At 39.7% G+C, this 27694-nt stretch overlaps 1 protein-coding gene across 1 annotated transcript; it reads left to right on the forward strand.

Moving 5' to 3' along the window:
* The first annotated feature begins 431 nt into the window (after positions 1 to 431).
* Positions 432 to 27307, forward strand: cc2d1a (coiled-coil and C2 domain containing 1A). Its single transcript, XM_084716017.1, has 28 exons — positions 432 to 635; positions 915 to 985; positions 1115 to 1250; positions 2074 to 2177; positions 2416 to 2664; positions 2855 to 3173; positions 4040 to 4149; positions 4250 to 4322; positions 5704 to 5802; positions 5928 to 6055; positions 9104 to 9176; positions 9366 to 9502; positions 10638 to 10725; positions 10849 to 10925; positions 11090 to 11185; positions 13076 to 13198; positions 13428 to 13486; positions 14157 to 14273; positions 16531 to 16604; positions 16692 to 16750; positions 16838 to 16989; positions 18867 to 18957; positions 19041 to 19196; positions 23144 to 23275; positions 23407 to 23533; positions 23623 to 23699; positions 24754 to 24801; positions 25021 to 27307. The coding sequence occupies exons 2-28, from the start codon at positions 929 to 931 to the stop codon at positions 25051 to 25053; spliced, it is 2994 nt and encodes a 997-aa protein (XP_084572143.1). The 5' UTR covers positions 432 to 635; positions 915 to 928; the 3' UTR covers positions 25054 to 27307.
* The last annotated feature ends 387 nt before the right edge of the window (positions 27308 to 27694 follow it).

The following is a 27694-nucleotide window of genomic DNA, read 5'->3' on the forward strand; positions in this document are numbered from 1 at the left end:
TGAAGATATTCCTCAGGTGTTGACTGTAATGTTCAAATAACTTTTTTGCTGAATAAGTTAATTCCCACCAACTGGTAGACAGCAACAAATTCCCACGGTAATACAACCACCCGCCTGAACCGCGTATTCCATAAGGTAACCCAAGACCAGCGAAAGACCTCGCGAGAGTGAGCATTTTATCTCAGATCATGATCTTTGCCTAACCCTAATCGAGTGTTTTCTGGCCCTAAAAATATACATATTTTTAACCACATCATTTTCACATCATAAAATATAATACGTTCGTAAAATATACATAACGTAGAAAGAACGAAGACACATCTCGCGAGAGTTTGGCAAATCAAGAGTTCCCTTCCCGACCTTTTACCTGACATATTACGTTAGTGTTTTACGTTAGTGATGGGCGTGTTTCGTCTAGCCGTAAAGCGCGGCGTGCGTTGCCATAGGAGACGCGATGTAGGAAGTAAATTCCACAGCTCACCGTTCTTGTTTTGATAGCTTGAACCGAACGTTAAATACACCCGCTTGCTTTTATTAGCTTCGTCTTTTCCGCTATTGTTTCTCACCAGTTTTCGACTTGAATAACCGAGCCGACTAACTGTAACACTAACACCACGGACCGTGAGACTGACAAGGTAAATAGCTTGTAAGGTAACGTTATACTCATTAGGTATGTATAAATTTGATTATATCTCGTGTCAGCTGTTAGCTAGCATGAGTGTAGACGCTAACCCTACAAAAGTCAGTTGAATAGTTTGAATTATTACACAATATGGCACAAAGTGGCTGCTACTGAAGTCGATGCTGATTCTACTCAGGTGTGCTCAGTGAATACTGTCAGTTATGGACTCGTTCATCACCCTTCTTCTTTTCACTGGTTCAACTAACTAATTGAATCCCTCGTTAACTTGTAGGTAGTTAAGAGTCCATGAGTCGCAGTCGGAACCCCCCATCCCGGGGTCAAGGGGCAGCGAGAGCCAAACAGGTAACACCACAACACACCATGTCTGATAATGGCATGTGTGACTGATGTCTACTGTTCATATATCAACAACAGGCATGATTCAGCAGCTCTCTCCCTGTCCTGCCTTGTGTCTGTCTCACCGTGTCTCAGATGGGGCTGCTGCTTGACCTGTCCCCGGACGGAGGGATGAATGATGAAGGGAATGATGAGGAGCTGGAGGCAGAGCTTCTGAGTTTGGTGGGAGGAGGTGGAGGAGGGAGAGGAGGGAAGAAAGGTGAAGGCAAAGGTGAGGTGAACTAATTTCTCTCTATAATCTAATGCAGGAGTTTAAAATATCTGAGACTGCCCACAGGCATTCTTTAGTTTGCTGACCAGGGTTGCAAATTTTGTGCATTTTCCTTAAATGTTGACAATCTATTAATCGATTACTCATTAACAATTAAAGGGCAAATATATTATTTATTATTAAGATATTTTTTTCTCAGTTTAAGTTTCTCAACTCAAGCAGCACATTAGCTATATGAAACATTAATTGAAGCACAAACAATTTAATTGAACAGACTAATTAAACAGTAAGACTCTCACTCAAAAGGGCTGCTTTTGTCTGTCTGTCCTTATTCAGTAAATGGTTCAGCCAAATAAATTAATGTCAAATGGACCTTAGTTACTGCCATCTGTAGACTAACAAGGCAGACCAAACCAAACCGTGAGAAAACCTGTGAGCTCTGGAGAAATCGTACACAAAACATGTATTACTGGTTACTAAATATTTAATTGACTAAATTATAATTGGTTAAATTCTTAACAGCAATTAATTATATTAATTATCATTAACATGCTTTTTTCTGACTCTGGAAAAGTGGGGGAAAACAGTAAAATTCCCATTATATCCTGTATCTCTGAATTATCACTTTGAACAAATATTTTTTCACTTCCATTCACTGAGCGAGCCTTCCCTGAAAGTATTGGGAGCCCCCTTTGAAAACCACTCATCTAAAGCATGGACAGCTACCAGTGTAAAGAAAAGTTTTCCTCTTTCTGTCTCATCCACATACTGGTGCTTAAATTTTAATATGATCTGCACTTGTGGTTCATTTGTCCATGTTCAGCTCCTGTTCCCATGGCTGAGATAGAGCGAATGGCAGCTCTTTGTATGAAAGACCTGGATGATGAGGACATGGAAGATGATGATTTGGATGATGACGATCTGCTGGTAACATACTCACACTGCTTCTATCCTTATTAAAACTAAAACAGTTAGTGGATGGATTGATTAGTTGACAGAAAAATCATTAGTATCTATTTTTTATAATAGATTAATCGTGTAAGTTTTTTTTCATGTTAAAATTGTTATTATTGGCTGGTCCTAATTTCCCCATTGTGCTGAATTTGCCAGTAAACTGATTAGGTGTAGGTTTTATATATCTGGATTTTCCTCTGTCGGTACACAGGCAGAACTGAATGAGGTTTTAGAGGATGATGATGAGGAACAAACTCCTGCTCCCACCCCTCCTGCTGTCACACCGACTGCTCCCAAAGTGAGTGCCACATCCCACTCTTCTCCTCCAGCTGCTCCCAGCGGTGCAACCGGGTTGGAGTCCCGCCTATTGGAGCGCATTGAAATGTATAAGACAGCCATTTCCAATGCCAAGGCTGCGGGGGAGACGAGCAAAGTTCGCAGATATGACCGAGGGTTAAAGGTAAACAGAGGAAACATCTTGTACAGCCTCAGTACAAATTTATTCTAATACTCTGCTTTCATTCAAGTGTTTTGAAATCTCTAAATAAGATTTCTAAATATGAATCTAATGCTTAATGTTGTTAAACTTTACAGTTTGTTCTCTGTAATGTTGAAAATCTACGTTGATGTCTTTTTCTCCTGAACCCTAGACACTGCAGTCCATGTTAACATCTGTCAGGAAAGGAAAACCAGTCAACGAGGAGGAGATGCCGCCTCCTGTTGCTCTCGGTGGAAAGCCCAACGCCACAGCCTCTGAGCCCGAGTCAGTCAAGGAGTATGAACCGCCTCAGCCCACGCTGATCCCCTCCCCTCCCACAAATCAGAAACCTCTAAGGGAAGCTGCACCAGCGGCTCCTAATACAAAACCTCTCCATCTGACCCCGCCACAAAAGCCTGCTGCTGCCATCACCCCAGAAACACCTGCCATCTCTCCCCTCACCCCCAGCCAGCCTGACGCACATCACTCAGGTAAACACACACGCACCACACACGATAACACACACATAAGATATTGTCTCCAAGAAGTCATGCTGGTGTGGTATGTTGTGGTACGCAGGTCAGTCCTGTTGCACTGGAGTACGCACTGAACAACAGCTTTGTTTGAAAAATTATACTCTGAGGTAATCTGTTTTGCCATAACCCCACTTGCCTCAGTGTCCATGTTTTGTACAAGCACTGGCAAGGCCCTGGAGGAGGGGGTTGTTGGCAGCCCTCTTAGCTGCAAAGCAAACAAGATGTAATCGGCTCTTGTTATGGCAGCTTTTTTTCGGAAACTTGAAATGTTGACCCAGTTTTATTCGCCTTGCTCTCAAACTTGCGGGAAAATGCACACTAGATAGTTTTGCGTTTTGGCCACATCTTCTAACACCACCCAACTAAACTCCTGTTTCCAGGGAAAAATGAAAGGCTTGCTTGCAGTTCAGCTCATAAACTTGTCTTTAACTGCCACCATTTTCTTATGGTTGCCTGTTTGGTAGAGATGAGAAGGAAGCGATATGGCTCACTCCTTTGCTACTTCCATCATCAATACTAGAAAAAGAATATGTATATCGTTCTTTTTTAGCACTTGCTAGATTTGGAAAGGGAGTTACTAGATTTACTAGTCCGACAAGACATTTTACTCATTAGACAGTCCTTGTTGTTGAGCCGTGGGATATGTATTTTACATCGTAAAACAATCATTATCAGAAACAACAAACAAGCACTGCATAATCAGTATTCCTCCTTTGTGCCTGCTAAATGTCACTGTGGTCCTCCAGAGTTTTTAAACTAGTCTTTTTTTTCTTTTCTCTCATTTTGTCACAAACATTAACGTATGACTTCCCTCCATTCAGAGCTGAAACAAGCAGTGCTGTCCAGACAGAGGGAGTATAAGATGGCCGCCATAAACGCCAAACAGAGCGGCAACATCGACCAGGCCAAACAGCACTATCTCATTGCCAAGGTAAGAGAACCACTGCCGATTTTGCCACATGAACACAAGTGTTTTTTTGTAAGTGTACATAGAAAGTCAGTCCTAATTGAGTTGAAATCTTTTTATGCAGAGGCTGAACACACTGGTGGAGGCACTGGACAGAGATGAACCAGTAGACCTGAGCTCACTGCCACCTCCTCCTGGTCAGTGCAACTACTTTGAAGGAATACTTGACCTAAAGTTATTACTTGGATTACTTGTTCACTGAAGCCTGATTTCTTTATATAAATGGTGAACGGAGATCCCAAGAGTTGTATGAATTTCCTGATACAACAACTAAAGTCTTCAAATGTTTATTGAGCTAGTTTGGCACAGTGTAATCTAGGTCTTGGGTTCCAGTTGTATGCACGTCTCAGCCACATACATTTTTGCTATTTTATGACCTGACCTGCCCGACCCACAGATTAACCCCTGGCTCTTAAAGGGAATGGGACATGACATATGGATTAGTGAAATTTATCTTATGCCCATGATTAATTAAGACAATCCCCATGTGCCTTTTGCCATACTTTGTGCTCAGATTATGTGCAGATTAAATATCAAAGTGGAGTCAGACACACCCAAAATGCACTTGCACCATGCACTTTAGACCATGAGCTATACATCATCTCAATGGGCCCGTATGTTTTCTTGGTTTGAATGGTCTTGCTGGTAAGACAACACAGATGATCTGTACCGATGGTCTCACATCAACCTCCTGTTTAATAACCCAGGACATGACACAAGGTCCTGTGCTTGGTCCATTATTATTTACATACACAATGTTGTTACTCTAACACAAACTCAAAATATCTGCTTATATCTTTCATGTACAGATGGCTCTTTTCCAACTTGAGCCATGTGTAGATAAGTCTGTCTTTAACTTTCCTCGGATATTACTATATAACCTCAGTTTCATTCTCAAGAATGCAAATTTCTATCTTCTTGCCATCCAACCTAAAACCTTAGATTATTATAAATATCTGGGAATTTGGTTGGACAGCAGCTCATGTGGAACAACAGGCACAGAATCTGAAAGTAAAAATGGTTGTCTTATATCAGAAAAAAAACTTTTTTTGTTCTTTTTTTTTTAAATAGAAAATTATGTGATCAATCATCATGAGATCTCCTGTATTCTCATGCTGCTCATTCCACCTTAAAATAACGATGTAGATTACCACTGTGCCCTGCATTTCATTATTGGAAATAAATGTTAGACTCATCATGTGTACGATATTAAAAAATAGGATGGTCCTCACTTTGAACAAGAAGAGAATAGCTATACTGTCATTTTTATTCATAAATGGCACTGGTTAATTCTTGATACTCTGTGAGTAAATACTGGACTTAGGAAGATTGACACCAAAAAACAATGCTAAAATCTAAACAGAATTAATTACAAAGGTTTAATGTGTGTCTAATTTCTCCTTCTTCACTGACTAAAGGCTGTAATAATAATAATAAGAAGAATAAGAATAAGAATAATGATGATATTAATAATAATACCCCATCTCCACACCTCCACTAATGTTTGATCATCTGCAGGAGACGTCGTAGCAGAGCACCGTGCACCTCCTCCTCCTCAGTCATCCTCTAAACCTGCGGCGCCCGCTGCTCCTGCACCCACCCAGGTGGCCACTGCCGGTAAGACCCCAGTGGGCCTAGTCCATCCTTCTGACTAGCGTGCAGCATAGGGCAGATGATAAAACTGGTGCATATTAAATTAAAAAAATAAAGTGTGTGTGCATGTCTGTGTGTGCCCCACAAAGACCTCCCTGCTCCCAGCAGTGTGGCAGAAGCTCTGCAACAGAGGATGGACATATACAAGTCAGCAGCAGAGGGAGCCAAGAGCAAAGGAGATGATCGCAAGGCTCGCATGCACCAGCGCATAGTCAAGGTATCCACCATGCATTTCTAGTGTTGTTATTATTTTCAATTATTAACACATAATTATTGAATAAATCTCATGCATATTATACATAGTTAGATCAGAAACTATATCAAATAAGGAATGAGATATTCTGAAAGATCCAGCTGTTTGTGATGCACCATATCTTCTTGGCTCTGTGTTGCTGTTTGGTGGTGTGTTTTTCTTATTTCCCTGAATAACTGATGCGTGACTCACTTTATGTTGACTGGAAATACCCTCTTATTGTGTTGACTGTAACTACCACTATTGCTCATTTTACCTACCAGAATAACCTGCAATAGCGTCTGTCTCTGTCTGTTCTCTAAGGATTGTTTGAATTGGATTGTGCCAAAAATAGGAAACCTCTAGATGAAGTAGATTTGGCTGAGGCAGGATACATGGATAAAACAAGAACATGAAACAAAAAAAATTGGTGTGGGGCATGTATTTTGCTTTTGTAGGAGCGGGACACATTGATGACATTGATTTCCATGTGGGAGTTTTGCTTTTGTACTTTCTCTCAGCATGGTATTGTTTTTATGTCTTTATATGCAAGAAAGACACTTTGTTCTTCAGTTGACCCCTCTTGTGTTGGTGTTTTAGTGGGGTGGGAATGGAAAATTGGTGAGGTTCTGTGTGTGCAAATAGGGTTTATTTTTTCCGATTTGCAGTGCTGATGTTGTATGCATTGACTATCACAGTGATATCACAAACTCAAGTGTGATATTGCTTTTATACAGTTACACAAGCGCCATTCATCGGTAAATAGTAATGAGTGACAACAGATTATGATTTGTTTGTTTATTTAATAATTAATTTTAGGGTTGTGAGTGATCTGATCCAGTATCCGCATCAGGTGTGAATACCAATGTAACTCAGTCATCACATATCAGATTGACAACACTGATCAGTTCAACAAAGATATCCAGTAGTACCCATACTTTTTTGTCTCCCAGAATTCTCTGATTTAGACTAATAGATGGAGCTTCCTCTGGACCATCAACCTGCTGTAGTGTATCACAATAGTCTCAAACTCAAATTGGCCTGGGACCACTGATGATATTGTCATTACATAATGGGGCCAACACAGCAACATTCAAGTACTGCAAGAAAGAGCACAATTTTTGAAAGTCTACTTTTTTGTTTCCATTACTAGCATATTTTTGTCATAAATAACAAGGAAAATGCAAACAGCAGTTTCTATACATTTTTATACGCATTAGTTAGCTGTTCATTTGACGCAAACTGAGCAACTCTTCTGTCACTTTTTATTTGGTTGTTCATATCCCTGATGTAAATGCCTCACTAAGCACTGTTAGTTTTGTCTGTGCTTTCATCATACTCCAGAGTGTTCGGTGAAAACATTGTTGCCTAACTCATCATAATTAGAATATCACGGAATTGCAAGTGCAATCCTTTGGAAATACATAAATACATGCATACATTTGAAGAGTACTTGAAATTGGTGTTAAACAAGTAGAACAAGTAATTAAATTAAATAATTTTTGCTGGCTGGATTATATTATATTTCTGACATGTCTCGGCCAGTGGGATGGGGATGGGAGGGCCAGAAATGGCCCCTGTGCTGACAGTTTGAGACTAGTAACAGTTGAGTGACTCAGCATGTCCTTAGTTTGGAAATATTGTTGGCTTGAAACAGAAAGGGGGAAAAAAACAAAGAAAAGTAAGACAGCAACTTTTCTACTTTGCTATATCTGTATCGGCAGATATCCAAATTCAGGTATTGAAACGGATCAGAACTGAAAAAACATGGATCAGTGCAACTCTAATTTATTTTGCTCCGCCAACACGAATAGTTCCACACCTCGATTGGAACTGGACTGTTTCCAAGCAACACATAAACATGTTCCTGCACACTTGCACGCTTACTAGCTACTTTGTGTAGGTCTACACATTAGCGCAGTAGAGCTCACCTTTAGTTTTCTGGGAGGATCCACCTGTGGAAAACGGCCTCAAGACTCTATTCAGCTTGCTCGTCTTAATAGTCTGAATGTCCATGTTTATATTTTTGAGACTCACCCTGGTACAGACCAAACAACTGGACTGAAACAGTTTGAAAAGGGTGGGTCTTGGTCCACTTCCAAGTGGACTCTCATGCATTTCTTTGTGATCTGAAAACAAACAAACCAAGCACAGGATTTTATGACAGCAGATATGTTATTGTAGTAGCATGATTTCAAAAGCTGAACTAATAATAAATTCATCTGCTGATTGTGAAATATGTTTAGGAAGCAATCTTGTAATTGATCACTTTAAGTCATGTATATATTCATGCAAATCATTTCATTACCATGGTAACACGTACAGTATCTCACAAAAGTGAGTACACCCCTCACATTTCTGCAAATATTTAATTATATCTTTTCATGGGACAACACTGAAGAAATGACACTTTGATACAATGTAAAGTAGTCAGTGTACAGCTTGTATAACAGTGTCAATTTACTGTCCCCTCAAAATAACTCAACACACAGCCATTAATGTCTAAACCGCTGGCTACAAAAGTGAGTACACCCCTAGGTGAAAATGTCCAAATTGTGCCCAACTAGCCATTTTCCCTCCCTGGTGTCATGTGACTCGTTAGTGTTACAAGGTCTCAGGTGTGAATGGGGAGCAGGTGTGTTAAATTTGGTGTTATGTCACATTTTGCAGAAATGTGAGGGGTGTACTCACTTTTGTGAGATACTGTATGTATGTAAGTACAGGCATTTTTCCCTGATTAATAGGTCAAAAGCTGTCAAAACTGCTGTTCTTGTATCAATTTCTTTGTACTTTTCAGATTAAAATGTGTGTTACAGCGATCCAACGGTAATAATACCTGAATCATTGTTATTGTAACATCAATATCACAGTTATTATAAAAGCTGTAAAACAGAGTGATATATGTAGTTTGTGCAATCATATTACCTGGTTAGAACTAACTGTTGTATAATACAGTGTAAGATTATTGGAGGGTTGAATTTTCCCTTTAATTGTGATAACAGAATTATCAATCATCTCCTCTTTTCTTTATAGCAATACCAGGATGCCATCAAAGCTCACAAAGCTGGACGACCTGTCAGCTTGTCTGACCTGCCTGTGCCACCAGGTAACTTTCTGCAGGTGTGTTTCAGGATAGCTTGCACTGCACAGTTACACACACACACGACTTATTGTGTGTGTGTGTGTGTGTGTGTGTGTGTGTGTGTGTGTGTGTGTGTGTGTGTGTGTGTGTGTGTGTGTGTGTGTGTGTGTGTGTGTGTGTGTGTGCGTGTGTGCGCGTGTGTTGCTCTTCTAGGCTGTCCACCACTTCAGGGCTCAGAGGGGGGTCAGCAGAACTTCATGGGTGTCCTGGAAACAGCTATGAAAATAGCTAATCAGGATCCAGATGAAGAAGAAGATGAAGAAGAGGATGGACAGAGAGAGGCAGCCAAGGTAGAAATAAATTAATAACGGCACGACCACATGGTCAAGTTGTTATTGTACAGCCAAGGAATCTGAATGGCTGCCTTTTAACCAAAGCTAACACTGTTTTATTGTTTGCCATTCAAGCTTCTGTGGTCGCTCCCTGAATCATGACTGTTTTCTCTGCTGCACCTCCTCCGTATTACCTCAGCTTCAGCCTTATAAACACTGTACTTATTTACAGAACAGTAACTCACAATTAAATTTAGTCAAGACTTTGCTGTTGAGATACTTAGACTCACTACAAGGAGTTTTTAACTGGTTATGAAACAGTCTCAGTTTCATACTGATGCCTCTATATGACCAGCGTAATCAAACAAGACGATCTGTAAAAAGATTATCTATTTCTTTTCTTCTTTCTTTTTACTGTATTTATTGTCTTTTTAAACATATATAACAACATGGCACAGTGCAAACAAATATCTACAACCTCATATACAAATACAGTAAGAAAAATAAGGAAGAACAAGAAATCGAGGGAAACAAATAGACGGGAACAAATAGAGTCATAGTACACAGTCAAATATAATGTTTATATATAGTGTACACTGGATCAAAATAAAATAACACAATTATCAATTTCCAGTGTGCTTGACCTTTATTATGTTGTTTGAAGTCGTCTGTAAAGTGTATATTCAAAATAGATTTTATAAATTGGAACATATTCACCATTTTAAAGGGCATATTACATTACTGACTTTGTAATTGTGCGACAACCTTAAACTCACATAGTAATATTTGAGATTAGCCAGTACTGATGACAAGTATCCATAAATAATGAGATCATCTTTTTCTGTATAGTTCCTTTTAATGCCTGCCATCAGGTCAGATGTGTTTAGACTTTCCAAGCCAAAGTTAGAATGAGTAGTTAGTCATCCAGTTAAAAAGAAGCAAGGGGAGATTTTTGTTTAGGGAATTTAGTTGTTGTGGTTAATACAGTGAAAACACTATCACTTCTGTCCACAGGGGGCTCCAAAATCAACACAAAATTTCCTTGTAGTAGCTTTACAAAATGACAAAGTGAACAATCTGCACCTTGAAATCTGTCTGTATGTTCATTGCATTTGTCTGATGATCCCTAAGCTCATGTTATCTTTCTCCCCAGCCTGTGGTGCGTCCACCTGCCCAGAAAGCAAAGTCTCCAGCTCCTCAGGCCCCTGGAGGCTCCTCGGCTGTAAAACTGGGGCCTAAAGGTGAGTTCAGAGTGTTGGTGTTTGTATGTGCACACCTGCCTGCATGTACAAAATGTGGCATGCAAAGTATTTGAGTATTACACAAGGCAGTGTCACTTATTTTTCTCTTAATTATCTTTGTAGCTCAACAGCAAGTTGATTTCCTGTTGCTAAGGCGACAGGCTTTTTTGCGTGCTGCGCTGCGCTCCAAACAGATGAAGGTAAGCTGTGGACTTTTTTCTCTGTCTTTGCTGTCAGTAGATTCCCTGCAATTTTTGTGTTTTTGTAGATGCTGCTGTTTTTTTTGGGGGGGGGGGTTGTCAAGAACATCTGTCATGTTGCTGTGTTTTGACTGATGCACCTGCTGCTGTGCGGTTGTGTTTAGGAAATGGCTGAAGCAGCACAGCACCTCAGAAACGCCAAGGGACTGGACCCCATGATCACCGCTGCCAAGTCTGGCCTACCTGTTGATATCACAAAGGTTATAAATATATGCTTGTGCAAATGCACAATCTACATACAAAGTGTGTCTGTGTGTGTGCGTGCATGCATGTATTGAACATGTCACAGAAGCAAACAAATGTGTGAGGAGTGTTAACATAATGTGATAGAAATAGAAGACGGGAATCAAAACACCTTTGTCTCATCATGGTCTCACCTCCTCTGTGTTCTCACCTGCAGTGTTGTGCAAGTTCACACTTCACAAGAGCGAGCTCAAAGTTCAGTTTACAGAATGGCTGGGCAGTATATCAATATTATATCAATATCATGATATGAAACTAGATATCATCTTAGATTTTGGATATCATTATATGGAGATGTGACATTAATGTTGCCACTTCCTTCACTGTTCACCAAAGACGGCGTTTAATGAACGCTACTCTTTTAGCGCAGCCATGCACAGCACTGCTCACCTGTGTGTGCATGTGTGATTCTAGGATATTTTCAGTGTCATTACACTATTCATATTTCATATAGTTGCCACTTATCCCTTATGACTTTCCTTCATATTGCCTCAATTTTATTTAGCATCTTAATATCCTCATATAAGCCATATAATTCCATCTGACTCATTCCCACAGTGTAATTGCCAAGAATATTATGTTTGTGCCTCTGCTAGTTTGTCTTCCTGTCTGTCTGCAGAATATCATAAAAGCTTAGAAGCAGATATTCATAATTTTTAGTGGACAGATAGACAAACAAAGGCCTCTGCAATGGAACAGCTGATTAGATTCTGGCGCATCTATATTTGAGTTTCTCAAAACTTTGTTGCAAATCATAAAGTAATATTTAAAGGGTAAAAAAAATCGATTTAACTTTTATTGAATTGGTCGTAGTTTATGTTGCTTGACACAACAGCAAGTGGCAATTTGGGATCTCTGAGTGTGCCTTTGTTTTTATTTTATGCCTAACATTTCCTTTTCAAAGAAAATAGGAAATACCTGCACAAAAGTTCAATAATGATGTTTTGATCCCACTTGAATCTTTGACAGATCAGAATGTTTGAACAATGGAAACCACACCAATATTTATACATCAAGCACTTCAATAAGCTGGCAAGCTTGATGACGGCAGGCATGGTTAGCCATACAAACCACTCATTATTATATGAAACATATATAACATCAAATTCATCATCTAAAGTCAAAAAATATGTTGTATTTGGAGGAAAAGAGTACAAAACACATGCAAAAAATTAGTATCAACACTCCTCTATTAAAAGATAAGCTATTAAAAAAATCACATTACAACAAAGTAAAAAAGATAGATAGACCTGGTGTATTGTTAAAAACCCAACATTTTTACGTGTGTGTGTGTGTGTGTGTCATGGTCTGTAACACACATTCAGATAGTCATCATGATACTGCCACCATTTTTATTTAGAGGAAATGTTTTATCCCTTGCTCTTAATTTAGACCTCTAGAAGTGAGAGTTTGGAGAGTGAAGATAAAAAAACTTTCTCTTTGGAGTAAGAGGGTATTTAAATCACCTTTTCTTCTTGGAGATCTAACATGCTCCATACCAATGTATCTGCCTTTCTGAAATGTACTACTGTCTTATACTAGTCTTGGGTCCTAATGCTTCTTCTGTGCTCTGCTGTTCTGGTTTTAAATGCATTTTCCCCACATATGCTAAACCACATGGACATTTGATGAGACAGATGGAATCTCATGGAACAAGATATAGTGCCTCTTACTGTCAGTTACTGGCTGGCCATATGTGTGGTAAACTTATATGCATTGAGGGCGTGAACCACACCTGTGGAGGATGCTGTTTCTGACAACCTTGCACCAATGTGATGTGCGTATAATTACCTTCCTTTCCATTTTTTTATTTCTCACCACATGTACAATTTTGTCCTTCATGACAGATTCCTAGTGCTCCGGTCAGTGAGGAGGACTACTCCCTGGCTCGCTCCCGTACCTCCCCCCTCTCCCCTCGGTCCAGTGAACAGTACCACGGCCTCATGGATCTTTTACGGAAGCAGCGCGAGGTCAGGACACACCTCACTCTCCTTTTATCTTTAATATTTTTGTATATCAGTGACCCACTTGTACTGATGTTAATATTGGTTATTATTATGGCCTTAAAGTTTGTCCAACCCTTTTTTAGTTGTGCAGAAGTTTAGAGAAGTTTCAGATCACAATTGTTTATCTTATGGTCTTTGGCTATTGTCTGTTTTCTTGACCACACCTTCTTTTGCTCTGTATGTTTATCTACAGAAATGCCTGGGCCACATTGAAGAGTTCATGAAGCAGGGCAACGTGACTGAGGCTCTGAAGTAAGAGGCATTCTATGTTGTTATATGTGAATTTTATCACACGTTATCTGCAGCCATGATCAAATTAAAAATATACTCTTCTGCTGCTAGACGTTGAGTTAAAGGTTAAGTATGACATTGAGGTGGATCTATTGGTAGAAATGGAGTATAATATTCCTACACATGTTTTCACAAGTGTATAATCACCTCAAAACAAGAATCAATATGCTTTGAGTACAGTTATGGAGTGTGGTGTCACTGTGGCAACACACAAGACTGTGTGATTTTACTGTGTCTCCACAGAGCACCTCACTCTCTTAATACATACAGTGTGACTTTCATACCACGCTGCATATTTTGCATGTTTTCTTCATACTCTTTACTGTTACATATCATACATTACACTTTGTCGTTGGCATTCCTGTTCTGCATTGCTTCCGCTTTCTTCAGATGTGCTTTAAAAATATTGTTATTGCCCAGAAACAAAAGAGTATTTTATTTTCACAACTTTCTAGTGTGATCCAAAACCTTTAAATATGCAGGAATTCATGTTTTCATTTGGCAAAATAGAGCTGTTTGGCATACTATGATCGCAGTTTGTGTATAGATTAGACCTGTGACATTTCAGGCATCAGGCCATCCTGTAAGAGTACGTTATTTACAGATATATTTAATATCTGTCTCTCCCCAGGTTTGAGAAGCTGTGCGAGGAGTGTATGAAGAGCATAGAGATACTGAAGAATGCCCACGCCAAGGGCCAGCCAGTCCCAAAGTGCCACACAGAGGAGAGGACCTTCAACGTTGCCAAGTCAGCAACTAACTCACAGATAATATGTGATATTATGCTATATATATGTGTTATGTATACTTGTTTAGTGCTTATGATTGTATGTTTACACACTAAACTAAGATGATAAACATAGCAACAGTTATATGTGCTAAACATGTTAGCATTGTGATTGTGAGTTAGCATTTTAGTCAAAGCACCACTGTGCATAAAGATAGCCTCGCAGAGCTTTAGTCTTTCAATGTTTATCAGTAAATGCCTAAAATAGCTGAATTCTTACCATCAGTGATTTCTTTTAATCACCCCCAGAAATCATTTTACGTACATATAAGGATCAGCTCTGATTGCATAATTGTTTCATCCCAGTTAAAGGTCCAGTGTGGAACGTCCAGTAATGTCCGGTATAGGGATCTGTAATTGGCAGAATATGGCAGAAATGGAATATAATACTCACAAACAGTACCAGTAGTAGTAGTAATTCCACTAATTTCAGCAGTAACTAGCTATATAACTAAGTACTTAAAAAATAATAATTACGCAATTACAATTACTACAATTTAAATGGGTTTGTTGCTTTTGTCTTACCTGAAAATAGTGGACAGCTGCAGAGGACAGCAGATGTAGTAGACAAACTCAGCCTGTCACATGACCTTACGGTGGTGTGAGATAGTTCAGACAGTGTGAGCTTTTTGTATAATATAAACGGTTCATCATATTATTATTTATTAACTGTTGCAATAGTTGATTAACATCAAGCCTGTGGTCTTCTTCTATTACATCCTAACCATAGACAAATACACAGACGCTGCATTGGCCTTTCAATTGTACATTAACACTGCCGTCATTTTCATTAGGTCAAGACTGACCAGTGACGAACATGTTTTTGTGGTTAAAAAGCACTATAATGTTAATTCCTCAACCGATATCATTGAGTGTGATTGTATTTAAGGGTTTATGATTTACATATTGTAAGAAAAAAAAAGGTTTGTTTTTTTTCTGATTTACCGCACATAAATCCTGAATCCCAGAATAAAACACCATTTATTGGGAAGGTTTGAGGAATAAAAGTTACACCACTTTTTAACCAGAAAAAATGCGTCTCACCTGCTTACATGTTCACAGGTCAGTCTCAAACTAACAAAAATAGCAGCAATGTCAACATAACGAGGCGAGAAGCCGAAGTGGTCAATGTGGTGTCTAAGTATATATGTCTGTGGTCTAAAGCATGGGCAATACAACTGTAGCTTACACTAACCGCGCTGCCCTCTGGTGTTTGAGTTTGTTATTCCTATCAGTGATAATGGTACAATGATAGACACAAATTTTTCATCACAAAAATAATGTAGCTATGCTAAAATAATAGAATTCGTGCATGAATAAGAAAAAGCTAACACTTTGTTGCTTGGTAATTAATTGCTTTTGAATGCAGTAATTGATAAAGTAATTTGATTACTATTGAGAGAATTAACTGTAATTTATACTTATGAACAGTGTTACACAAGTAACTCAAATTCAGTAATGTTTTCATAAGTGTATGATCACCTGAAAATAAGAACTGTGGTGTTTTCATTACTTTAGAATGAGTCCTTTTCTACAAAGAGCGTGAGTCCTCTTCCACAGAGACTGCCATGTTGAACTGCCATGTTTCTGCAGCAGTCCATAACAGACAAACCAAACACTGGCTTCATTGGAAATTCACGGCCACTGTAGGTTCTCTGCATGCTTGGACAGGAAGAGTGAGACAAGGTGTTAGCATCTGCAAGATCACTGCTAGATGCCACTAAATCCTACACACTGGACCTTTAAGGGAATGAGAACACTTAAGGATACCAGTAATTGTTTTAACTTTTATAGTAGTCCTTCCTGGTCTTTCCCCGTCTTAAATGACAATACAGTCAGCAGATAAATTGTTAATTGTAAATGTAATGAATTGTGATAATAATAATTAAAACTTAATGTTTTATTGGAGGCTTTAAAACTGAACTGAACATATGTTTGATTATAAAGATTCTCAACACATACATCAATTATTTAATTTTGAAAACAGACAATAAGAGGATTGCGTTGCCTGACTATAGGGCGGTAGATGAGTCAGAGTGACTCACTGTGACTCACTCTGGCTCTGCTCCAGTATCATACCAACCTAACAGCTAGGTGACTCTGGCAGTGACTCACTCAACAGTCGGGATTGTTTGGCTCTCAGTGATGCAGATGGGTTGTTGTCTCTCACCCCTGATGCTGTTTCTGAATGGTCATGACTCTTGTGTTTGTTATACAGGACCTACTCCAACCTGACATCTAATGACCTGATGCTGTACATCATCAGAGGCATCAACCTACCCGCTCCCTCAGGTACTGAAGGAAAGTCTGCATTGTTGAATTAACCGGGCTGTCGTGTGTGAAATTTACGTTCACTTTCACCTCCCTCTCTGTCTTCAGGTGTCTCACCTAACGATCTGGACGCCAGTGTGAAGTTTGAGTTTCCTTTTCCCAGTGCGGTAAGACTCACTCAGGGAGTAGATTATGCATATTTCTCTTTGTTTATGTCTCAGTGTGTTAAATGAATTTGTCTACTGTGTGTGTAGGAGGAGGCTCAGAGGGACAAAACCAGCACAGTGAAGAACACCAGCAGTCCAGAGTTTAAAGAGCAGTTCAAACTCAACATCAACCGCACTCACAGAGGCTTCAAACGAGTCGTCCAGTCCAAAGGCATCAAGTTTGAAATCATCCACAAAGGGTAAAAACCACAACAACTTTGGGACAAAGTTCTCAGACAATGAGAATTTTATTTCAAGACCACAACTATGGAGATATCACTGAATTGCCTGTTGACAACTGTGTGTTGTCTGATTTACTTAACATCATTACTGTGATTGGATGTAAAATTAACTCCTTCAAATTCAGCCTATAACTCCTTCCTAAGCCCCCTTTCCACTGGACAAAAAACTCTGTAACATCTGCTAACATCTGGCTTTCTTCTTCAGTGGGAAAGGGTTCCTGTGTCAAATGACCCAGCAGTAGTCACAGGCGTTTATTCATTCCTGCTCTGATCGGCAATGATGTAAACATCACATCCAGGTGGACATGCTATTTATACCCCTTTTCGGCACAGGCAATGAAAGCTGGTTGCGTCTTTTGCTCCTTTTTCACACACGCTGTTTGACTTAGTTTGACTTAGTTGAGGCAGCTGAATGTGTATAAAAATTTTACTTCATATAAATCCCTCACAATAAAAGTCCCCTAAAAGTTTCTGTGATAAAGCAGCAACATCAGAAATCCAACAAATGTTGAGTTTTCATCAGCAGTAACTTAACACGACTTCAATCAGATGAAAGCTAGTATGAAACAGTAAAATAAGGCAAATATCTGAAAGTACCAACTATAATACAGGAGAGAAACTAAACTTCAAACCAACAAGGTTATCACTGTATATAATTAGGAAGCTACAAAAGAATTGAGAGTTGAACATACAGAGACTTAAAAACCTCTTTCTCTCTGCTCTCCTGCATACACATGAGCTGAGTCTAAGCACACACTGGGGGGAAAAAAACATAAAGACCTACTGGTAATGGGGAAAGGGTCAAATGCCTCCATACTCTCCAAGAAAGTGAATGTAGAAGACAGGAGAACAAGCTGCGGCTGTATGAGAAGAGATGTCAGTCAAATCCTCTGTCATAAAATTTGTCTCCCTAAATCACAACGAGTTCATCTGCAAAACATGTCAACCATATCAAACTTTTTTTTTTTCTTAAAGATTTATTTTTGCATTGTGGCGTTATTGATAGGAACAGCTGAAGATATGACAGGAAAGCTGGTAGAGAGAGAGATGATGCGCAGCAAATAGACCACAGGTGGGACTTTGCTTTCAGTAATTTCCAGGTCTAGATAAGTATGGAAAAAACAGGGCGCCCCTGTAGCTCAGCCGGTAGAGCAGCCAGCGGCTAGACTCCCACTTGTGGCCCTTTGCTGCGTGTCACCCCCCCCCCCCCTCGACTCCCTTTCCTGTCTGCTCTTCAGCTGGCCTGCCCAATAAAGGCAAAAGCCCCAAAAAATAACCTTTAAAAAAAGGGAAATAGAGAAATATTTTTGTTTCAGGATTCCTGACCCTATTCTTTTTTCTAAAACATAAAATTCAGAATTTCTAAAAATAAACTGATCATCCAAGCAGTGTTTTTCATGGCATTGGGAGCAGGCAGCCAGCAGTGTTTTCAAAGTACAAGGCCTGTATAATATGTGGTATCTGTTAACTTTGCAGTTTAAAATGTCTGAGAATGCTTTTGTATTTTTTTTCAACAGACCAACTATGCAAGCTAATGTCAGATGCCCCAAATCATGTTCAAATGATTCTTAACGACAAAAGTTTTGATTAGTCAGGAGGAATAGTTGTCGTTTTAAACATTTAAACATAAAGAAAGGAAAGTGATAGTAGCAAAGCTAAACATTGCTTGTGCTAAACATTGTCGAGACAGGCCACACAAAGCTATGTAGCTTATGTGTATATAGTTATGTTCCATCAATGTTAGCTTATGTCAGCTCCAATATAAACACTACCGCTGTACCTCTCCCTCTTTTGTGTGAGAGAGCTGAAGATCTCTCTTCTCTCTGTTTTTACAGGGGCCTGTTTAAGACAGACAAAGTTGTGGGCAATGCTCAGCTGAAGCTCGAGGCTCTAGATAACCACTGTGAGATCAGAGAGATCATCGACGTGAGTGTTGATAACATGTCAACACAAATACATACACACATGTACACATCAGACCTATAAAAGAGTGTGTGTGTGTTTTGTAGGTGATGGATGGACGCAAAGCTACAGGTGGCAAGTTGGAGGTGAGGGTGAAGATCAATAAGCCGTTATCAGGAATTGATCTCCACCCAGTGACAGAGAAGTGGCTGATTCTCGATCCCGTCTCCTCCCTCTCTCCTCCAGAGAGACAAAAGGAACGAGTGAGTAGAGTTTTCTGTTCCGCTGACCTGCATGTGTGTAGACCGAAACAGAGCAAATCTCCGTCTTTGTGTGGAAGTGGGATTTCAGAGGACACAGGAAGAACACGCAAACTCATCACAAAGGCTGCGGTCATCCAAGTCAAGTTCACACTTAGAACTTTGAGCCAGCATGCAATCCTAAAAATTGTTCTGATGTATGTGGGCTCAAAGCTTGACCACTTCAGTGTATTATCTGGTGGTAATAATTACTGAGGCAGAAGAGCAATTCATTTCATTTCAACATTCATCAACATTATAATGAGCATATAAACTGTGCATGCTGCATGCAGCTTGATCTCTGCTGTGGCAGTGGGGGTGAAAGGCCAAGTTCAGTTTGTGATTTGTGACTGTCTGTCTGTCTGATATTTCAAAATTCTTCATATTATAAACTAACAAAATGTGTTACACTAAGTAGTTTGGTCTTTTCAACGTCACTTTATTAAGCTGAGACAGATTCCATATTCTGTTTTCCTTCAGAAGCTGCTGGTGCGTCTCCAGTAGAAGGCTGGCACCGTGCACTCTGCAGTGTCAGATACAGTCGGCCTAATAAAGTTACTGATACTCAAAGTTAAAAAGCAAAACTCTAAAAAAGCTCTCACTCATTTGGTGTAATATTTTGGATGGATTTTGGCCATCTTTCTTCAGTAAGAGGCACATTTCACCACAGCCAATCGCTGAAGGTACATCCATCATATGCTGCCATGTCTGCCAGTATTTCACCCAGAAGTGTTTTTGAATTAAGTATAAATCCAGTGTTGTTGCACGCTTTGGACTATCACTTGGGGTTTTTCCCAAGATTCCAAATGTTGCAGCAAACCTGAGTCCAGTGCATTTGATCCCACCGTATAACTCAGCGCACACTTGATATCCTCATTGTTTAATCTTTTGTAGTATTTCCACACAAAGCTGCTGGCAGAAATCATGTTTACTAATTCATTAAAGCGCTCTGTGTGTTCAGCCAGCAACACATAGGAGCAACAACACAAACGCTATGTCTCATCATGTAAATTAAGTAGTAACAACTGCATTTTTTCCTGCTTTGCCTCAGGATTGGGGGCATTGCAACCCCATCTTTAACTGTGGGGTGGCAAACGCAATGCCTCCCCATAGATAGTGCCTCTGGTCCTATGTTTCAGGACGGTATGCTCTGTATGAAGTGCTTATCAGATCATCAAACCGGTCCCCACACCTTTCCAGGGTTAGCTGTGATTTTTGTAATGTTTCGAAACCAGTGATCCATAGTTCTTAGTTCTTTAGTTCTTTATTTGCGCTTATAATAAAATACATGAGAGGAAATATGTAATAGCATAAAAAATGGTCAGATGGAATGAAAAAAAAACTGAGGGCTTGTAAAAGAAACTCACTTGAAATTAAAATTAAGTATTTGAAACATCATCATCATGTCTCGCCACACTTTATATAGAGACAGAGCTCAATTAAGCCTCGCCCACACCGGAAGGCTATTGTCTTTGTGTTGTGTGAAGGCGCCTCCTCTTCATTTCTGTCTGCTAGCAAACAACAGAAAAATTTCTAAAAATGTTATGTGCTGGGATGCACTACCAGCAGAGTAAATAACACAAAACTAAGTTTTTTAAAGCTGGTAAACAGAAAAAGTGAACTTTAGCATAGGAAATCCTGTGGGATCCTGATAAGTTACAGTTGCTAATTTGTCCAGATAATCTGCAAAGGTTGAAGCTAACAAAAGTATAAAAGGCCTGGTTTTGATCTTTGTTAAAGGTAAATTATGATCTGTATTCAATCAAATAGTTATAAATTTTTTATTTATTTAAATTCTGTCTACTTATTGGGATCATTTCTCAGAAAAACAAGATACTGAGATGTACAGCCAATATTGATGTCAGTGTAACTTTTTCTCTCTGGTAGACATACGTCGCTAGAAAATCCTTTGACACACTGAAATCTAATGTGTTTATCTAGAGTTTCAGCCCTTTGGTTGCATATTGTGGCGCCGATCATTTTCCCCTCCGCTGGGTGTGGTTTGACACTTTGTGCTCTGTCTCTATAAGTGCATTTCCATCCACTGATTTTTCTGATTATTTTCAATTTTCACATTAAAAGATGGTAGAAATGCCAGAAACTTGAAAAGAAAAATCTTAATGTCACACATAAAAAGTTTACACTTGTCTGTGGTTGAGAAAAAGAAGCCTAACCAGGGACCAGGGCTACAAAGGCTGCAGCCTGACACCGTGTCTACATCACATCTGTTACATTGCTCATCTGTATAACAATGTTTATGTGTACGGTCCCTGTTAAATGTACTAGAAGAAGTTTTTAATTGGTTATGAAATAGTCAAACTAGCATTTGCCTTATTTCCATAATGTTTTTACATAGCATTCGTTCGTTTAAAGTACTCTTTTGATTCCACCATCTCCTCACGCCATCTTCAATTATTTGAAATACATGGGAGCATGGGCGCAGAGCATCACATGTGCCACCACATGCCCAAAAAAAAACAAGTGTAATCACTGATATAAACATGAGGTATCAACTGTGTGTAGGAGGACTCTTTCTTGATTTTACCTGGTCATGTAGAAAACTTAATACATTCTGACCCAACTTCAGTGACATTGTGACAAAACATGAATCTCATTGGATTCACAATTTTGTTTATTAGGGAATGTTACAACCATTAGTACACATTTAAGAAACTTCCAAAAAGGTTTCAGAAATAGCTTTAGCGATGTCAGGAAGTGTCTAGTAATTATGTGCAAGTCTGTTTCCCATCTCCCCACAGTGCTCTGGTTTTAGGAAATGAAAACCACATTACACTTTCAGAAGATTTATCAGCCCTGTTGGACCTACATATTATCAGATGTGATATAAAAATGTTGTCAGAGTAAGATAGGATTGTTTACATTGCCTGTTGTTGTTTTATTTTGTTTTTTCCTTTCTTTTCAATTTTAAATTGATTTCAGATTTAATTTGTCTACTTACTCACTCTACTTTAGAGTGAAGTCCTGTTTTAGTTTGTATGTGGGTGGGACAGGGAGGGGATTTGAAGCCATGTTTTGTGAGTTTATGTGGGTGTTGTTAAATTTTAATATTAAATATTAAAAAAAACAAGCGCAATCTGTTAAAAAATGATTTAAAAAAATATCTCATTGTACTAGTAGTAATGCAGCAGAATGACCTTGTGAGTGTTTTAACACCACAAATAAATCTGTATCCATGATCCTGTAACTAAAATGATCTAGTTAATTAATTCAGTACAAGTTGATAGAGCTTCTGCTTCCAAACTGTGCATAACCACACTTGGCAAAACCAGTATGCACACAGTGAAGCTTATCATCTATCCTCCTTTAAATCTCTTCAGAAATTAAAGCTGGTAGAAACTACACGCTACAATGACAGAGTCTGTGTAGCAGGTAAAAAAAATCCTTCTCCACCCTACCTGTGTGTCACGTCTCGTGTACGACGGCTGTTGGTGCCACCACCTGTATATCTCAATGAATCAACTCCTAGTACTGGCAGAATGGTAGTGCGTAGAAACTCCTTTAATTTGCATTTTCTTTTGCTGATCTCTGGAGATTAAAATATGTGTTATATTTGGAGGGATGGACTGTCTTGTGACAGCAGGCTTTTCACCAGGCCTTCAAGTGTGCTTTTGCCCTTAGACAGGCCAGGCTGTCATCGTAAATAAAAATTTGTTCTCAATGCATTGCCTGGTTAAATAAAGGTAAAATAAAAAAATGAAATAAATAAAATTCAACCTGGTTGGATGGCACAATATACAAACTAGTTTGTTCCGAGCCGAACTCAGTCAGAATGTAAGCTGCTGATCTCTAAAAGTAGAAGTAACAGAAGCTAACACCACGGGCACAAAAATATATTGATAGTGTCAGTTCAGTTAAGTCTCACTGTGTGTTTGTGTGTTTGTTTGAACCAGGCTCCATCTCCTCGGTCCAGACCCAGACAAGAAGCGAGCAGCAGGAGCAGCCATCCCAACAGTTCTCCTCCACAGTATAAACTCTACAGCTTCAGCCTCCTCAACTATGACCGGGAGCGGCTGGAGAGAAAGGTATGTGTGTGAGCGTGCGTGTGTGTGTGTGTTCCTGTGGTCTGAGCCTGTCCACAACATCCACTTCTCTAATGTCTCTAATGGCCCCCAAAGGCATGAAGGTCTTGTCAGTCATTGCGTGTGTCTTTCAGATGGCAGAATACCGAAAAGCGCGACGGGATCCCCCATCTGACCTCATCCATCAACACAAAGAGGTCACACACAGGCTGCAGTGGCAGAAAGCACAGCTGGAGCGAGCCCCTCCTGCTCTGCTGACAGGTAGCACACACACAGAGAATACACACTAGTATGTACCTTAATAAGACAAGTATATGTCTCACCCTCATTTCCCTTCACCACATCTGCAGAGTATGAAAATGTGCTGCGGCGTTTAGCCCAAGGACTCGCTGACTCTGTGAAGAAATACTCCGGCCAAGGCAACAGGGTGAGCACAGGATCAGAGCTGACTGTTGACTGGAATGTGATTGTGGCTGCATTTTTGTGTGTTTGTGTTGGGTCTGACTGGCCGATTGTGGCCATTCTAGACAATGCTTGTGATTCCACCAGGCCCCCTACAGTAGGCTTGGCCAGTATCTATTTTGTCATACCTTCATACCACCCTGGTATTTTACTGGGGTATTGGGTATCATGACAGTATTTGTGTAAAATTTGTGTAAAACTTGAATTTGCTCCATCACAGACAGCACTCCCTCAGTGTAGCCGAAACTGTCCGCAATAGTGAGGCTATTCCTGCAGCTGGAAAAAAACAACACACACAGGAGCTTTGCTTTGGTACATTTTGGTTTGGTTTGGTACAGAAACTGTACTTTTATTACCAGACTGACAACTCCACAACTCACCTTTTCCTCCACTCCATTCATTGTCACTATCTGCCTCCATAGACAGTAATAAGTCTGACGCTCACTCTCTCTTGCGCTCACTTAGCACACTACACTTCTCCGAGTAATCAGTGCATCTGCAGTGTTTGCAGGCTCACCTTTATCATCAGGACTAAATTCTACATGACAGGAACAGAGGCAATTTTGTCTTCTTCGGCTTAGCTGCTGGCATACTGGGATACCTTTCTACTGGCCAAGCCTATGCCACAGCATGTTTCAGAAGTGGCTCTTCACACTACTTTGTGGGAAATACACTGTAGACTCCAGAGTCTATTTTTGATGGAATCCATATCAAGCTGCAAAGAGCAGATTGAGTTGGGAAGGAAGTGAGACACAGGAATGGCATAGAGAATCGATTCACTTTTCAAAATAAAACAACACGTGCAGAGAAAAAGGAAACCATTTAACAATGTAGCAACCTACCCGTGTTAGAAGCACAAAAATCAAGGGAAAAAAACAAAATCAGGTGGGCAAAACACTCCACAACCACCTCTGCAACTCTCCTGATGGGCTATGAAGCTGTGTGGAGGACAGATCAAAACATCACTGAGTCGTGTCCGGTGAAATCAAGCAGTTATTGTTGTAATTCTCTTTTTATAGGACGCAGCCAAGGATGTACTGGGCAGGCTGAAGATGGTAGAGAATGAGGTAAGGCTCGCAGTGTTGTAGCAGTCAGAGTTATTGTGTTTTTTTTTTTTTTCTTTGTACCTTCATTTTATTTTTATTTTCATTTCGTTTTTAATTTTTGTTTTCAGTTCAGTTTAGTTTTAGTTAACTACAATAACCTTACTGACAGTGTGTGTGTTTTATAAAGATCATGACTGTACATATATACAATGTATGTACTTGCTTTTCTCTCTGCTCCAGCTGGAATCACTGAAAAGGAAACGCACTGGATGAGAGGAGAGTCGGCAGTGGAGACTTGGCTGAAATACTGTTATATCATTTCTCTCTCATACACATTCATATACAAACACTACAGTGGGTACTTTGAGCACCTTTAGCATGACTCTGTGCTGTTCATGTCCATGACAACTGCATGAACCAACCCGACAGTTCTGTCAGCTCATCATATAACTTGTGTCACTTGTGGTTCGTGGTCTGCCGCAGTAATTAAGAACAGATTTGTAACTACGAAGGGACACAAATTAAAGCAAACATTACAATGAAAAAAAAGCTGAAGGAGAGACAGGTTTATTTGCACTTAAACAAGACAGACACTACAGAAAGCTGCTTCTAAAGTACGGCTTTACAGACTTTACCTGCACTCGGTTAATTGTTTTTTATCCTCATCTTTCCTTTGCGAACTGTGGGTGAAGAGATTCTTCAGAAGACTTAAAGTTTTACATTTGACACCAGAGACTCTCAGAGAGTCTTTTGGTGTCTACAGATGACCAAAAATGTGTGTGCGTGTGTGTGTGTGTGTGTGTGTGTGCTCTGAAGTGTGTTTAACCAATGGATGGAGGTGTTTTTAACCCCTTTTCCCATATTTTATGTGTGTAATGAGCTTAATCTAATCTGTCTGCTCCAGTGTTCCCAGATTACAGTAATCTGCTCCGTTTGGAGTGGTGTGATATGGGAATAAAAAAACGGGGCTTCGGGGCGCCGCAGCCTACATCCCATAATGAGGGATTAGTGTTTGTGTCACCAAGGAGACGACTAGATCAGACGTAGAGTCGCCTTTGGGGCTGGGGAGAGGGGGTGTTAACGGCGTGCCGTGAATTTGGCAGAAGCTTAGCTCTGCAAAAGGATTGCTTCTTCTTCTTCTTCTTCATCAGCTGTTTCTTCTTTGTTGTCTCCTTCATCTTCACTCTCTTCACACGAAATCCTTCACATATATTCATAGATTATTCAGAGTCATGAGTAATGGGCTGCTCCTCTTGGATTTTCTTTAACCCCTAAACAATATTAAGTCCATTGTGCTGTCGATTAGAAAATAATTAACGGCTGCTGCGTCAGTGTGCTGCTGTTTTTCACAGATTTTGGCATATGCCGTTTACAAAACCAGATTCTGTCCCACTGAGCTCTCCAGTGGCAGCACAGTGGCTGCTGCCCACAGAAACACAACCCAATGTCAGTGAGGCTGGGTAATTGCTCATTTCTATTTCTGTTCCCCCATAGACATCCCTGTCATAGGCATCCTTGTCATTCCTCTCAACTATACACATTTTTTGACCATGAAGTCAAGGCGACAGAAATCAGACGAACTGGGTAAAATTTCATAAAAATGTGTGATGAGTGCAGGCGCCATGAAATAATTTATTTTGCCACAACAACACTGACAAATGTGTCACATTGCTGCCATGTATTCTGTGCTCTGCTTAGTGCTGTGGACAGATGTTTCCTCTAAGTGTTTGACAACCTGCTAACTTGACAGCAGACGACAGCAGATGCTGCTGATCCATGCTGATTGCAGGCGGTCAAGATGTAACAGACTACTTTAGATGGGCCTTACTGTATTTTTTTATTTGACTCTTTAATGTGGATGATGTCTGTTAACTCCACTAATAGTTTTTTGGTCACGTGACACAGCAGAGGATCATGTGTTTGCTCTAATCCATCCGCTGCCTCACCCCATTAGCAAATAATCCTGGTTAAATTTGACCTGATGTGGCCGTTCGTAGTCTGTGTTGATTTTGATGTAACACCCCTGCCCCCACTTTTTTTAAAATCTCTTGGGAGAGGATGTTGATGACTCTGATATTGTTTTAGGTGGGATCAGATAAGGCTTAACATGAAATAATAACCTTTAATTTAATATGAGATGGCACTTAAAGGACTATTTCAGTTTGTTTGCAACTTTTAGCTCCTTAAAGGCATACTATGCAGGATTTTCCTAAAAAAAAAAAAAGAAAAAAAAGAGTAAAATAATCCTCCTAAATCATCACTTATGACCACTAGAAGTGTGCAGTGGTGTTTGTATCTGCAGAGGCCCCCACCCTCTGCCTATATTTTTTAATTTTCTCATTATTTTGTTGTAGGGCTTAACAGTTCATTGAAATCTTATCAAAATCACGATATGGTCTGCTGCAATTTTCAAATCGCAGGAGGCGCAGTATTTGTTAAAGGTGTAATGCGTTCCAAAATGTCATTTTAATTTAAATATTGTTGTGCTGCAGAAATGTCCTGCCTTCACATAATTTTCTACAGGATTTGTTTGGTACAGATCCCCGCTAAAGTCACACCATATATCAATTTAATCTATTTCAATGAAAATGAGAAGAATTATCTAAAAATGACTATTCACCTCAGTATCAAAAATCATATCACAGTTGCAATATCAATCAAAATAAAAGCAATTACTTTTTTTTTTTTTACAGTTGTTCAGGACATTTCTGAACATCTGCATTTTGGTGGTAGTGTGTCGCCCCAAGCCAATAACAACATGCTGGTTTTGAGGTCAGTACTCTATAAAATCCAGCGATCAACAGTAACATTGTGACTCTCTCCAGAGAGAGATACACACACACATCACCATGGTTGTATTCACACAAAATTCTGCATTGTGTGGAAGCATGGACGTGTTTATGCTTTAGAACTT

The sequence above is a fragment of the Lutjanus erythropterus genome, chromosome 3 (assembly GCF_056507025.1).
Source record: "Lutjanus erythropterus isolate fLutEry1 chromosome 3, fLutEry1.hap2, whole genome shotgun sequence".
Taxonomy (NCBI): Eukaryota; Metazoa; Chordata; class Actinopteri; order Lutjaniformes; family Lutjanidae; genus Lutjanus; species Lutjanus erythropterus.

What these genes read in the sequence shown, in the direction of transcription:
- cc2d1a (XM_084716017.1), top strand. Translation starts at nt 929, where the DNA reads ATGAGTCGCAGTCGGAACCCCCCATCCCGGGGTCAAGGGGCAGCGAGA. An exon ending in GACAGAGAGAGGCAGCCAAG is followed by an intron (nt 9,503 to 10,637) that starts GTAGAAATAAAT and finishes CTTTCTCCCCAG; the next exon opens with CCTGTGGTGCGTCCACCTGC. An exon ending in AGTTTCCTTTTCCCAGTGCG is followed by an intron (nt 16,751 to 16,837) that starts GTAAGACTCACT and finishes CTGTGTGTGTAG; the next exon opens with GAGGAGGCTCAGAGGGACAA.